The sequence below is a fragment of the Balaenoptera ricei genome, chromosome 2 (assembly GCF_028023285.1).
Source record: "Balaenoptera ricei isolate mBalRic1 chromosome 2, mBalRic1.hap2, whole genome shotgun sequence".
Lineage (NCBI taxonomy): Eukaryota > Metazoa > Chordata > Mammalia > Artiodactyla > Balaenopteridae > Balaenoptera > Balaenoptera ricei.
The window spans coordinates 13,120,277-13,135,459 of record NC_082640.1 but is presented as its reverse complement, the minus strand read 5'-3'; the positions used below and the strand labels follow the sequence as shown (position 1 = coordinate 13,135,459).

The 15,183-nt window shown below is 44.0% G+C and overlaps 1 protein-coding gene across 1 annotated transcript in view; it reads right to left on the bottom strand.

Moving 5' to 3' along the window:
* The window catches only part of PIP4K2A (phosphatidylinositol-5-phosphate 4-kinase type 2 alpha), a 173,208-nt gene extending 165,687 nt beyond the window's left edge, over nt 1–7,521 (bottom strand). The window contains exon 1 of the mRNA XM_059915299.1: nt 7,117–7,521. Coding sequence (XP_059771282.1) covers nt 7,117–7,260 — 144 coding nt within the window. The 5' untranslated portion in view covers nt 7,261–7,521. The remainder of the gene's footprint in view (nt 1–7,116) is intronic.
* Nucleotides 7,522–15,183: the final 7,662 nt, after the last annotated feature.

Here is a 15,183-nt window from a genome sequence, read left to right as displayed (position 1 = left end):
TTATAACAAAGCAGATAAAGACATCAAAGCAAGGGCACAAAGATAATTCTAAAATGATTAATTTATAACTCAAAGATGCACAAGCATGCCAAGTGCAATGGTGATGTTTTGTCTGTGAAGCAGGATAACAGAACAATTAATTTAACATGCACTCTAGTAATTTTCCATGTTTTGTCATTTAACATACTTCAAAAATGATAAAATGAAGGCTAACATTTATTATGAACTTGCCATGTGCCAGCAACTCTTTAGGCATCTTACAAGTACCAACGTATTTAACCCACATAACAAATCTCCATAATAAGCACTATTAATATCTCCTTTCATAAAAGAATTGTGACTAAGGTCACACAGCCAACTAGACAGTGTGGCTTCAGAGCCTGAACTCCTAACCACTGCGGACCAGTGAAAAACTATGCTTACTTTGAATGTCAAGGCTTATCTTTAGGTAGGTTACTGTTTTAAAACTCCCTACAAGACTTCTCATAAAGAAGTTTTATATATGCCCTCTTCCTACGTGCTTTGAATATAAGCAATGCTCTTCTTTCTGTAAAGGAAAAACTGTTTTCTGTTTTTCTCCATATTAATAGCTAATACTTTGTCAAAGCCTTTAAGACTAAGGAAGGAAAGAAAAGATCTCCAAGAAATGAATAACTCCCTGGCCTGGCCCAGGTAGCACAGTTCCACGGTTAAGGGTACGGGATTGAATCCCACCACCTACTAGCACTGTGATCTCAGTAGGTAATTAATTCAACCTCTGCCTGTTCCTACTATTCTTCCGAGCTGCTGGGCTTCCCACCCCACACCATCCCCAACTTATTCTTGGGAGGGTTCTTAACTGGGTTCCATGAACCCTCAAGTGGTCCGTGGATAGAATTCAGGGAATCTGAGAACTGGGTAGGATGTATCCTATGTGTTTTCATTAATTTATTCGAAAGCATTGTTCTAAGAAGGGATCCACAGCCTTCACTGGACTCCCGTGGGGTCCCTGGCACAAAAAGCGGAAATGTGGTTAAAAGTATATACCGAGAAATAAGCTAGGAGGTATTTTTAACAGTTCAAGAAAGGAAATAAACCTGGTTTGGTTGGTAGAGGTGAGAATGTTAAGATATGGAGTCAAGGGAAATACCTAGGTATTCCTAAATAAAACGGCATCTTTTACCTCCCTTCTAACCTTCTAGAAGAAGCTGCCCCACTTCTACTCATTGGCTCCATAAATCTTTAAGCTCTCACACCTGCACACACACATCCGAATCAACCACTGTCTCAAAAGTACATCCATGAATACCGTGGTCTCTGGCACATCTAATTCTGCTAACCTTCCGGCTGACTTTTCTCTTGTCTCACATTTCTTCCTTCTCCATCCCTCCCTCAAAGCCAAGTGTCCCAGGTGTTCCTATTTCTCCCTCAGAGATTGAATTTACCCCCATGGCTTCAACCACCGATCCTGCATGGACAACTATCAACTCTCCATCCCAGCCCTAACCTTCTCCTGAGCTCCAATGCCACCTTCCAACACCCTGCAGGTGGGCACGGTCATTAGAATGTCCACTCACCATCACCTGCAACTCAACACGTCTCAAATCAAAAATCTGTGTATCCTTTCTCCACACACAATTCCTTCTCTTAACTTTTCAAACTCAATCACATGGTCACCATTCTTCCAAGGCTTCATCACATGCTGTCAGAGGACAAATCCTGAACATTTTTCCTTATTTTTAACGATATTCCTTCCACTGTGGCTACTCAAAGTACAGGCTGTAGACCAGCAGTGTCTCATCACCTAAGAGTGTGACAAAAGCAGAATCTCAGGACTCGCCCCAGACCTGCTGAGTCAGAATCTGCATTTTTAAAATGTCCCCAGGTGATTCAAACATACATTAAATTTTAAGAAACACCTGTCTAGCGCTTATTAATATGCTACCAGCCTAACAGCATCTGAATTTGTTCATTTTAGGTATCAATTACTGAATCCTTATTATGTGCCGATTACAGTGCTAGGTTTTAAATACATTATCTTACTTACCCTCAAAATAATACTGCGAGGTAATCATCATCATCTCCATTTGTAAGAATGAGTAAATTGAGGCTCAAGAGAATAAATCATCTATCTGCTCAAACAGACCATCAAGATGGAGGCAGCATTTGAACCTAATCTGTCTGAACACAAACCATTTGGCCAAATTGCACCAATTCCCTTAAATTCCAAAATTTGTATCTCCAAGGGTATGTTGGCAGATTTAATTACTCTGGGTGACTGCATTTTCTAATCAACATAAGGTAGATTTTGTATGTTTATTTACAATTCTTGCTGAAAATCTTTCTAAAGACATAGAAGACAGCAGACAATCCTATCATAGAAAGAGAAATCATGGTCTTGCCGAGGGCATCATTCTGAATATTCAAGTTCATTCTAAGGTAGTCAATAAATGGAGAACAAAATGTATTCTGTTCTCAGGATGTAATCCCAAGTTTTAGGGGGTATGAAAATATTTCCCTAATAATAAACTTCGTGTGTGTGTGTGTGTGTGTGTGTTGTGTGTTGTGTGCTTGGCATTCTTCTTTTCTCTAAAGTAAAGGGAAGAAAGAAAAATTGTGTGAGACTAGTTCTTGAATGAATGGTTATTTGGGTTCCATTCACTGGGTTCATCTAATGTCTAGCTCATTACTGTTTTCATTTAATTGCTTCATTACATTCCATTCAGTCACTATTTCATAGTTATTTCATTTTTAAACCCTAGTTTCCTTCTTTTACCTTTTTCAGTGCCCAAATATAAACCCATGAACCTAAAAGACATCACTATTTCTTCAATATTATTTCAATTCCAGGACCTTGTTGAGAATATAACAAAGGCTACGATGCTCAGCTCAGAAAAGCGCGTTATCTGCCAAAACACACAAAACATGGCTCATGGGCACCAAGACAATCTTAGACGAGTACTAGATAAGTACTAGCTCTAATACTAGGATGGATACCTGCCTGATGTCGCCTGTCCCTTCTCTGGGAACTGTTCTTCCCCAGCTCCAATGGGCAAGAGCTGCCACCTTTTCTCAGCGGCTTGGTCTAGGGAAATGCCACAACTGATGGAAGCCAAACCAGTCAGAATCCTTCCATGGGACTTTTATAACTGAATCGGAGACAGAAAGACCCTTTTGGGGGGTGGAAATTACGAAATGTGAAATTCAGGAAGCATTAGTTCCCTGCCCTGTGGAGGAAACCAGACAGCAATGAGCAAGAATATAGCCAAAACGGACAGAGAAGTCCCAACAACACCCAAGCACCTGGTTCCAATCATTCCCAAAGCCCAGCCCCAGCCCTGCTCTCCTGGTCTGCTTACCAGTTGGTCCTTCCACTGTGACCTCCAAAACCCTCCTAATATTTACAGATTTTGCCTATGCTCACCCACATTTCCACAGCTTGCAACCAAAAAAATGAACACTAATGTTGATTACTTCGAAACACTATGTTTGTTTTAAACAAGTTTTATGCCCTTTAAAGTTTTTCTATGCAAAGGTCTTCCTTTAGATATTTAAATAGGCTTTTAAATACTCATTTCTAAAAGGCCCCCATTTCACTCCGCATAAAAATCTTTTAGAATATCTATTTAAAACAAGGCTTGACTCCTAACATTCTACCTGCATGCTTCACACACTATTAAAATATAATTGTAAGAAGCTAACTGCCTGATCGTTTTTAGTTTAATTCCAAATGTAACAAGACAAAATTGCCTTAAGTCATCTTTTCCTTTATGTATTCAATTATATTCTCCGCTTAAAATACTTAAAATAAAAATTGTCAGTGATCCATTCGCTGATGGGTAGTCTAAGTCAGAAAGCAGTAACATATCGAATTAACCACACAAAGTCAAGCTTATTCTTGTCATTGAGAATTACCACCACAATGGACTTGAAATTTTCCACCTTAGCTGCAAGTTTCTGTATTTCAATCAAATAGACTTGGACTTAATAGAATGCAACGCAGTCCGACTACAATCAATCCCACAAACTCTTAGTTCACACATCTCTTGCAGTCACCACAGATTTCCTTGCCCCTAACCATGGCCTTGAAAATTCCCTGAGTGTGGCTGCATTTGCAAGGTTATAATAGTCACGCAACTTTTGTTATATACTATTACTCTTCCTAGTCTGGGGCTCCTAACTTAATGGTAGCAACCTACTCGACTGTAAAAGTAGTCGAATCTTGAAGTTAGAAAAAAAGTTGGAAATCATCCAGTCCAATCACCTTACTTCACAGATACAAATATCGATATAAAAATAGTTAATAGGCCCAAGGTCAACAGCATTGGAGAAAGAATTAGAACATGGATCCAATGAGCATTTTACTATGGTATGTAGATGCCTCCCAATCTTGTAAAATGCTTAAATGATCCTCCATGTAGTAGATGACTATGGTTCCCCTTTAGTGCTCCAAATATATGGTTATTTCTAAATGTCCTTAACACAAATGCACATGAATTTTAAAAGCAAGAAATTGCTATGTTCATGACATCTTTTCCCATTAATCCTGATCACATTAGAAATGTAGGGAAGGACTGATTTGAATGATCTCTTCCTGCTCTACTAGGCTTTCTCAAATGTCTCCATTCATACACAATACAACTGACAAATTTATTCTCATATTATACTGTAGACTTTGGTGCATACAAGGTCATATGAAAACATTTATCTAAGACTTTGTTACCTAAAATGAAATCAACCAGAAACACATGGCATCTGGGTGTAGATTTCATCTTTATATACCCCCCCGCCCCCCCGCCCCCCCCCCCGTCCTTTCTTTAAAAAAAAAAGAAAAAAAATAAACATTTTTAAAAAGAAGCCTGTGAAACAGACCTTTCTTATGTCAACTCGAGCCCTAAAAATAAAGATATTTGGACAAAAATATGAGGGGCATTTTTAGCAATCTTTTGCACAGAGGCTAGCACAATGTGCCTGATATATATATTTGTTGAATGAATAACATGGTTATACTGCATACTATGGAAACCGGACTCCTCTGGATGACTACACTTAGACTGGCTAACTTTTCCTGAAAGCAAAAGAAAATGCACTGTCTACAAATCACATTATTTTTATAAGCTTTAAGTAGTTTCAAAATATTTCCAATTAGCAAGAAACTCTAAAACAAATGTAGCAATTCAAAAGTATAAAGTAGCAACAGAAGTGGGTACAGTAAAACACCGCACAATTACAAGGTTTTCTAAAGTAAACTGGAGATGGGACTATTTCCCAGACAGCACACCCTTTCAGTGGCATATTATCACCACTACTTTACTAGATTAAACGCTCAGACACACTCTCCTGACCAAAATACCAGAACTTCAAAGGAGATAAAAGCACTCATACATACAGAACTAACAACATTACTTTTTTAAAAAAAGCAACTAACAGCAACATAATAAAAAAACCTTAAATTTAGAACATAACTCTAAACTGTACACTTATTACACAGGAAAAATAACATTTTATTTACTTTAATAAAACGTAGCGGGGTTTTGATGCACTAGTGTCCGCTGTTGCAAAAGCTTGCATTCCTAATTGCTCAAGAAGTTATCAGGAAGTTAAAATGAACTCCAGGCGATCAGGCATTAGGCTGATAGGAATAATCATGTCTCAACCTTCTTAAAAACAGTCACTCCTTGCAAGCACAATCGATCAATCCTGATACAGTTTCACCTTTTCCCCAGCTCAGCCTGGGAAAGAAAAATACAAATACGATGCTTTTGAGCCATTTCAACCAACTTCATTACACCGAGAATGTTCTTTCAAAATCCAACATGGTTTTCTGTCATTTCTATTCTGCTGAAAAGGGCCCACAGACATCCATCGAAATCAAAAGTACGGAAGGCAAGCGTACACTTCTCCTCAGACGCTAACCGACTGCAGTGGGTAAGGCCATGGTCAAAATTCACAGGCTCATTTAAACTTTCATGGCTCAGCCAACAGCTCCTATCAGATTTCCTGATCCTAAGGAGATGAAAACTGCAAGAGTTTCTCGCTGGAAGATCAGCAGTAAGCTATATCGGACCCTCAGACCGCAGTCCGCAGAGCCCGCAGCGGCGCATCTCCAGCACCTCGGGCTAGTGGGTTACGCTAACCTTTCCAAGCCGTCTCCTCCAACCTTTGAAACAAACCCCCCAAACGGGTGCAGTCAACTCAAGACAGCCGTCCACCGCGCCCGCCGAGACCCCCTCCCGCTGTCATCCCCAGGCCGCCCTTCCGCAGTCGGCGATTTCGGCCTGGCTCCCCAAGGTGGGGGAGGAGGTCTGGGGAGCACGACTCCCCGCCAGGCAGCTCTTCAGCGGGCACAGCGTTAGGGCGATGCGCGAGAGGGGCAGAGGAAGATGCTAAACACCAGAGCCATATTTACATTGGCTTTATCTTTGCCAAAAAGATTCCTGGCGTCCAAGAATATCGCCTTTAAAGGGAAAAAAGGACCTAAGCACTAAGCCGCTGCCCAAAGCTCCGCGATCTCCAGTATTCTCACCCCTGTGCCCGGTGCGGGGAGGCTTCGTACGCTCCCATCCTCGGACAGGTACACCTGCCGGACGGCGGAGGACCGCCCCCGCAGAGGAAGCAAGCGCCGGGACTCTCGCCCCAACAGTCCCCGCCGGGGTGACAGCCCAGGCGGAGTCGTGCCCCGCACAAACTTCCCAGTTTCCGGGCTGCGGGGACAGATCGGCCAGCGAGCGGACGCACGGACCGGGGGCGACACTGGTACACGCCGCAGGGCTCCAGTGCAAATGGGACCCCCTCGTCCTGCATCCGGCCCTAGGTCCCTAGGGGGTCCAAGTGGCGCCTGGGCGGCCCCGAGGGGCGGGCGCGCGGCGCGGGGCTGGGGGCACCGAGGCGCCGCGGCGAACGGGCAGCCCCGGAGGGCAAGCAGCCGGAGGGCCCGGGCCCCGCTCGGGCTCCCCGCCCCGCAGCAGCTGCAGGGGGAGGAGGGGGAGGAGGAGGCGGCGGACGAGGACGACGACGAGGAGGAGGAGGACGAGGACGAGGAGGAGGAGGACGAGGACGAGGACGAGGACGAGGACGAGGACGAGGACGAGGAGGAGGAGGAGGAAAGGGACCGCGCGCCGCAGCCCGAGCCCTTACCGAGTGGTTTACCCCCCACATCAGGACGCTGAGCAGCGGATCGCTGGCCCGAAAGAGCTTCACTTTCTGCGCTACGAAGTGCTTCTTCTTGGTCTTGGTCTTGCTCGCCAGGACGGAGGACCCCAGGTTGCCGGGGGTCGCCATGGCCGCCGCCTCTGTCCCCTCCACCGCCGCGCTCCCGAGGCCGGGGACCCGCCCTCTCTACACGCCGGCCCGGGGAGGCAGCTGCATCCCCCCCGGTGGCGGCCCCGGCGCGCCGTGCCCCGCTCCGCCTGCCGGCACGCTCGTCCCGCTCTGCCCGGCTGGCGAGGGAGGCTGCGCTCGGCTCGCGTCCCTGCCCGCTTCCCGCGCCCGCCGCGGCTCCGAACTCAGCCCGCGGCTGGACCGGGCGCGCAGCGAGCGGCTTCCGCGTTGGGCGCCGGCGTCATGACGCAGGGGGCGGGCGGGCAGCAGCTGCGGCGCCGCCGGGCGGGGCGCGGAGCGCGAGGCGCGGCCGCGGGACCGTTAAGCTGCGCCCTCGCGCTCCGGCTCCGCGGCGGCCCGGCCGAGGAGGCCGCGGGGTGGGCGTGCGGCGCGGGGAGCGTGAGGACTCCCGCAAGGTATCCCTTCTGCAGCTCAGGAGAAAACAGGGAAGGATGGGGAGAGCAGGGAGATCGGAGGAGAGGAGCCCCCAGAGACGGTGGTCAGGCGAAGGAAGGAGGCTCGGGGCACCGCCGCTTACCGGTGCCAAGAATCAGGAGAGCTAGTGAGACTTGAAACGCTGCGTGGAGACCAGGGCTTCCCTAGCACCGAGGGAAAGGACCTGGGCACATGGTTGGCCGCCTCCCAAAGTAGCCCTGCAATGAACTTATTAATCCTTTTGTGCCTTTAACCATCGGGCCTTTCGGACTCTGAACTTGGGCCTTCCACATGCATGCAGAAGGGAGACTCCCACCTAAGCCGCTGGGCTGTCATTCCCACCACCACTAACGCCCTCCCTAGATGGGACCCTGATTCCTCATCTAGAGCCCTTGGTTTGGCCAGGAGAATCATGCCCCAGGTTGCACCTTCTATGTCATATCCTCCGCGACGTTTCCATATCCGTTTAATTCATCTCACTCACCTTCCGCGGAAAACTTTTCACTGTCTTCATCCACGTACACCTAAATGTAGCCCTTCTTAATGCTGGGAATACCTGACCCACCTCAGGAAGCTGCCATTCCAAGTATGTCTAACAACCTGCTGTCCCTGTATCTTCCCCAGTAATCATAACCCTGTTCTAGGCACTTACTCTACTCAGCCCACTGGGCAAGTCATTATATGTCTATTGTCATTAATACTCCCCTCAAGTATAGTGGTCTCCTACTGTGTACCAGTTAACCTGCTTGGTTCTCCCAGGGAAAGAAAGCATGACAGATCCTGATCCCTTAAGGAGCTTGATGAGTCTCACGGGGTGGGAAGTGACAGGTCACGTGGTCACCTTCATTTGCTGCTTTTTTCTTTGACTGTTTTTTAAACATAAGGGTTGCCCCAACATCCTCTTATTCTTTCTCTCTTGCTTCATACTATTGTCCAAAATGTTATCTGCTCCCCCAGCCTCAACCATCACCACTCTTAGTGGTTAAAAGAAAGAACAACCTGAATTTGCAGTGAGAAGAGGTGGGGTTGCCCAGTTCTCCCACCTACTTGAGCAGATAACCTCTCTGAGCCTCAGGTTCTTTGTGTTAATAAGAGAATAATCAGGGACTTCTCTGGTGGCGCAGTGGTTAAGAATCCGCCTGCCAATGCAGAGGACGCGTGTTCAAGCCCTGGTCCGGGAAGATCCCACATGCTTCGGAGAAACTAAGCCCTTGCGCCACGACTACTGAGCCTGCGCTCTAGGGCCCACGCACCACAACTACTGAAGCTCGCAGGCCTAGAGCCCGTGCTCGGCAACAAAGAGAAGCCACTGCGATAAGAAGCCCACAGCACCTCAACGAAGAGCCGCCCCCGCTCACCGGCAACTAGAGAAAGCCCACACGCAGCAACGAAGACCCAATGCAGCCAAAAATAAATAAATGTATAAAATAATAGAATAATCAGACACAAAGGTCACTTTAGGGGCTACTCTGGGCCTGGTAATTATCATCCTGCCCTACCTACTTTATAGGATGTTCGTTAGAATCAAAATCAACAGTAGACAATGGCTCTGAAAAGCACTCTATGAATCATACAGCACTGTATACATACAAGATGAAATGGAGAGTACTTGTAGATAACCCACAAACTCTCCCCTGACCTCAGAGAAGTGCCTGGTTGAACATCTCTACATCAATTGACCACAGACAGCTTAAAAAATTGTCTAAAACCAAGTTCAACATTGTCCTCCATCTCACATGTTGGTTCATTTTTCTATTATATTGAAAATGGCATTCATGTCACTGCATTACTCCAACCACAAGTTCATTCGTTTAACAAATTTTCATTGACCCAGGCTTCAAAGCTTAGGATCATCACTGATTATTGCCTCTCATCACCACTCCACATAAACCCTGTTACCAGGTCCTGTCCATGAAAAAAATTGTGCTCCAATATTATCTCTTTCCTGGTGCTCTCACTTGTCCCCCTAGTTGAAATTAATCCATCCACCTCAGTGCTTCCATAGCACTTTATTCTATGACGGCTCTATTGGGTTTAACTGTATATTAATAATGGAAGACGACAGGCTAGCTGTGAAGGCTTAAAAGCTGCATTTAGTGATGACAAAGTGTTGAATGAACCTACAGGAAGGGAAGATGGGGGTGTGTGGGCATTGTCAGGTGAGGTTTCACTTAGGAGGGCGCAAGGTCTGGAGGGCACACAGTGTCATCCCTGTTAGGGGCAGACAGAGGCACAGGCATGGAGATGAAAATCCACGTGGTATTTTCAGATAGTAATGAGGAGACTTGTAGCTTTGAAAGGACAGAAATATTTTTCCAACCTTATTAAGATATAAGTGACATATAGCATGGGGTAAGTTTAAGGTGAACAACTCGATGATGTATATATGTATACATATACAAACATATATGTATATGTGTGTGTGTATATATATATATATATATGATTTCCACCGTAAGTTTAGTTAACACATACATCACACATAATTACCGTGTGTGTGTGGGTGTGTAAGTGTGCAGTGAGAACATTTAAGATTTACTCTCTTAGAAACTTTCGAGTTTGTAATAGAATAATGTTAAGGGACAGAATTTTGGGTGATTTAACTTACTTTGAATGGCATTTACGATAATGCCATTCAGGAATAGGTCATGAGATGATTTTTGCCAATGACCTTTCACACTACCTTTGTACTCTGCAGAGGATGTATGTGGTGTAGGAGTTCTAGAGTCGCAGAAATGACCTCAGAAAGTACCTAACCCAGTTCTCAAATTATCTACATTAGACAATGGAGATCTAGAGAAGTTTAAGTGATTTCCTGACTTGTTGGGAGACAAACTCTTTGAAGGCAGGGTCTGTGTTATACTCACTCTGTATGCTTCCAATGAACCTAACATACTCCCTTTCCCATAGCACCTATGGCAAACTTTTGATGAATGAATGAAAAGGAAATTTTCATCTCTCACATCAAAGTTACAAGATTCTACACCCAGGAACTCTGTGTGGAGGGGTCCATTTAGAAATACTTTATTGGGAAATTAGGTTAGGTTAGACATAATATTTAAACTTGAGGGTTAGATACATTTGGATTTAACAACCTAGCAATTTGATCACTCTTTTCCTTTGGAGTTTGTGTGGTAACAAAACAATACACATGTCTTTGGTTCAGCATCTAATTCAGGCTGCTTATATATCAAGGGTGGAAGCACGCCAACCATCAACAATCGACAATGGTCTTGATGAGGGGCGTGGCTAGAGAAAGGAGAGGAAGGAAGTTCCATCTTAGGATGGGCATGTGGTCATGTCAATCAAGGAGAAGGCCATTCCCACCTCCTTGCATTTGGCCTGTTGGGCTGTTCATCCAGCTTCCAAGGCCATCACAGCTGCCAGAAATGCTCCAGCAGCCAAGTTCACCAAGAAGAAGGAAAGAAATGTTGGGGAAGATTGAAAGTCTCCCAATACTGACTTGCTTCTGCTTGTTGTTACTTTTTAAAAAGAACTTTCTTTTACTGTAATCAAGTTTATTTACTGTCCTAGAAGAGTATGGTGAAAGTGTTATGTTAACTAAGGTATGCAATACCAGAAATGGAGGTTGAAATAGGGTGGATGCTCTGACTTTTTATTTTATTACCCTTTTCATCAAAAAAATACTTCCTCAATTGAATAATTCCAATTAGAATTCTTCCTTGAGAAAATAAATTCAGTAACTTCCTTAGTGCTATTCGGAAGCTGTTATGCTTCCATTGCTCTATGAAGAGATCAGAGCAAAACGTGGGACAAGGACATTCGATCTTCTGTAGTGTCATCCAGAGCCTTGCCATTAAAAATGGTATTATTTTAGAAGACCATTATTAAAGTGCATATACAGTCAAACTCAGCCAGAATGCCAGCCAAATAAATGGGACCCAAGAATTCAATTGTGACATATGAGTTACTTTTGTGGGGGTAAGGTGTTGACGTGATGCAACACAGCTTGCCATCTGGGAGTTCTGAGGGTCTAGCTGTGCCGTCCAAATGCCTCCTGAGCTGGCTGTGGTTTGGCACCAGCTGGCAGGGGTTGTCCACCCATTTGAAAATGATGGTGATTCTTCTGGCTTCTGCAGCTGGCTGGCACTTCCAGGACAGTGGCAGCAATTCCAGAAATCTTCCTCTTGGTTGGCAGCTATTTTGTTGGCCTGACTTGGGCAGATTGGACAGGGAAAAGACAGGATATAAAAAAGCCAACACTAGGGTGACCACTTCCCAGCCTGCTTTACCTTCCCCTCCACTTCCCAAGCAGACGAAGAGGACTTTAGTTGCTCCCTTGGGAGACAGGAAGCTGAGTGGAGGACAGGAGTCAATCTCTAATATCATCATATCTTTATTATGTATACCTTCATAACAGAAATAGAAATTTCCAACACTGACAGAGCAATGAAATGTATTACAGTAGATCCCTATGGCAGACTATAATGCAACAAATAAAAATGGTAATTTCACATAAAATGTAATGACATTAATCATGATATTAAAATAAGTGAAAAAATAGGATACAAAATTTTATATTGTATATTAAGATTAGAAAATGTATTTGTGTATGTATACATGTAAAACACTAAAAGAAAATACATCCTACTGTTGTAAAAATTCATGTCTTTTATAATAATTTTTAAATTATTGTCTAAATTCATGTCTTTTATAAAAAGATGCAACCATCTTCCCTCATTAAATAAATAACACAGTAATGGCATTTAACATAGTAGCTCAATTTCTATAAGAGAACAGCTTTTTAAGTTACTTCTTGCTATTTATCATAGTTATTGTTAAAATAAGTCTTAGTGGAACAGGCCATTTTTCTACATGTAGAGGGGAGGGAAGCTTCCCTGAGTTCACAAAAAGTCCTTAAGAGAAAGGAAGGCTACAAATATGAGGAAAATAGAATAGTGTTGTTTTTATCTATTAGACATCATATCCCCAATGCATAGGGTCTATGAATTTTTATTTTTTATTTTTTAGAAAAGTTTGAAATCAGGAAAAAAAATACAGACTCCAAAAGAAAACTGCAAAATTAATATTCTAATAAACACTTTATTAACTGTACACAACACATAACAATACTAACAAGTTTTTAAGATTTTATATAAATAATATCATGACAGAAGCTGTGTGTGAGTTAGGTTTTGTGTTACAAGTATACATAATGATTGCCTAAAAATATAATAGCCAATCAAATATTAAATGTCAGTCATAGCCAAAAATTCTAAGAGTAAGAATGCGGGGCACTTAGTTCTGGGAAGAAGGGAGGTTCCATTCTTTGTTGATCAACAATGTCCATACAAATTGGTGTGACCTTCAGAAGTCAAGGCTGAATGAAAAGACCAGAATCAGAAGATTTTAGCCTGAGATTTTGGTCCCGGCTAAGGGAAAAGTCCACGGTGTCCAGATGCAGAAAACACGGGAACCCTAGCTGTCGGGAGGCTGTTGAGGACCCTACTAGGAAGATAGGAAACCCTGCAGGGTGCCTGTGAATTTGCCCCAATCCCTTATGGCTGTGGCATGAGTTAAGTCTGACTGTTGTTAAGGCGGTTGGTATTTTCCTCATTTATTTTTTCATTGACACTTAAGAAAAACTGTGTTCATGCAACTACTATTTATTGATTGCACCTACTATGTGCCAGGTACCATTGTAGGTACTGCGTATGACCCCCTCCCTCATAGAGTTTACAGATCGAGAGGATAGAGTAGAAGCAAGTAAACAGACAATCCTATAATTACGGATTGTGATGAGGGTTCTGAAGGTAATAAACCCGGCACCTTGATAGAAAATAGGCAGAGTGTCAGGGAAATCCTCTCCAAGGAAAAGATACATAAGCCTGAAAGATGAGGAACAGTCAGCCATGTAAAGAGTGGGGTGAAGAGCAGCCTGGACAGAGGGGGCCATTAGGCATGAGAACTCCCGTTCTAGAACCCCCAGGAGGCCTAGGCTGGCAAGGCAGGCAGGGCTCAGCACCGAGACCCTGGCAAGGATTTGAATTTTACTCTCAGTGCAACGGGAGCCCTTGGGAAGCTGAGGATTTGTTTATAAAAAGATCCCTGTGGCCCCAATAGATTGAAGGAACATAAATGTCAAAATGGAGAGGCAAACAAGGTAAATATTACAGGAATCCAGGTAAGAGATGATGGGGAATTGGACTAACATCTTGACAGTAAAGAGAAGGGAAAAGTGGGCCAATTCATCTAGGAGGGGCAGTCGTGTTTTAACGTGGATGGGTGTGGAGAAAGTCCCGACTTGGCCTCAGCTTAAAGGGGCACATAGTGGGAGATCTCAGCCACTGCCTCGTTTGCCCTTTTTAACATTCCTGCAACCAAGGGGCACCCTGGTTTAAGTGCCTGCTGCTCTTCACAAAAAGGCACCTAAAGAGAAATCTCCCCTAAAGTCTGCTTTCATGGAAGTATTTTTAATTCTCATATCTAGTATCTGCTATACTGATGCTACACTAAAGAAAACCTAGAGAGAGAGTTGATGTGTATATTTGAAACACATCCAAAGAAATGTAACCTGAAATCAGCATAAAGAAAATGATCACAACCATCTTCATGCTGCTGTGTCCAATAGTCAGAGATGGGATGGTTCCCATAGTCTTTGCTGCGCTTGAGAACCAAATGGAAGATAGAAAACAACAGCCTTAAGAGTTAACAAAGGACAAAAGCCTTCCTATCCTGGTAGCAGCCAGGGTCTGAGCTGGTTAACCCCGGGCAGGTCTAGTCCTTCAACCCAGGGAGGGGAAGAACTGAAGTGGGAAAGAGGAACAAGGGGCTCCTGAGAGATTCCCAGTCCTACCCAGGCTGTTTCCACTTCCTTCTCGCTGCTCTCAGTTCCTGAACTTAGCTGTTCCTGCTCCCTGCGTAAGCAGAAGCAGCTCTCAGTCAGGAGGTGTGCTATAAAGGCATCCCTTAGACACATCAATGTTCTCACACCACTTCTCCCAAACCTGGGGAGCCTCCATTTTCGCACCCCAATTTTACCCCTGAAAGTTATATAGAAGTATGCAAAACCATTGAACCTTCCCTGTTACCTGTACAAAGATTTCAGAATTCTATACCTGAGTTTTCTCACTGTTTTGGGCTTGGGTGTCTAGCCTGTAAAGTGCTGGTTAATTTCAGTCATCATTATCTGGTGTCCATTCTGTCACCCCAGACATGCCTTAGTCATGTCTCCTAAATTTTAAAGAGGTGGGGATGGACTTCCTGGGTTGCTTAGACTCAGAAGAGTACCTTTTAATTCCCCTAAATATTTTTGTGCCAGCTAATATTTAAACGTACTAAAAGGAGGCTATAGATGAAATCATTATTACATAAAATTCTAGGCCTGAATTTTAAAGATCGGAGATTGCTGATCATTCATTATATTCATGGCCTTTATTCGTGCTTTCATCTTAAATATGACTTGGCTCTTCCTTAGAGAGTTGGCAG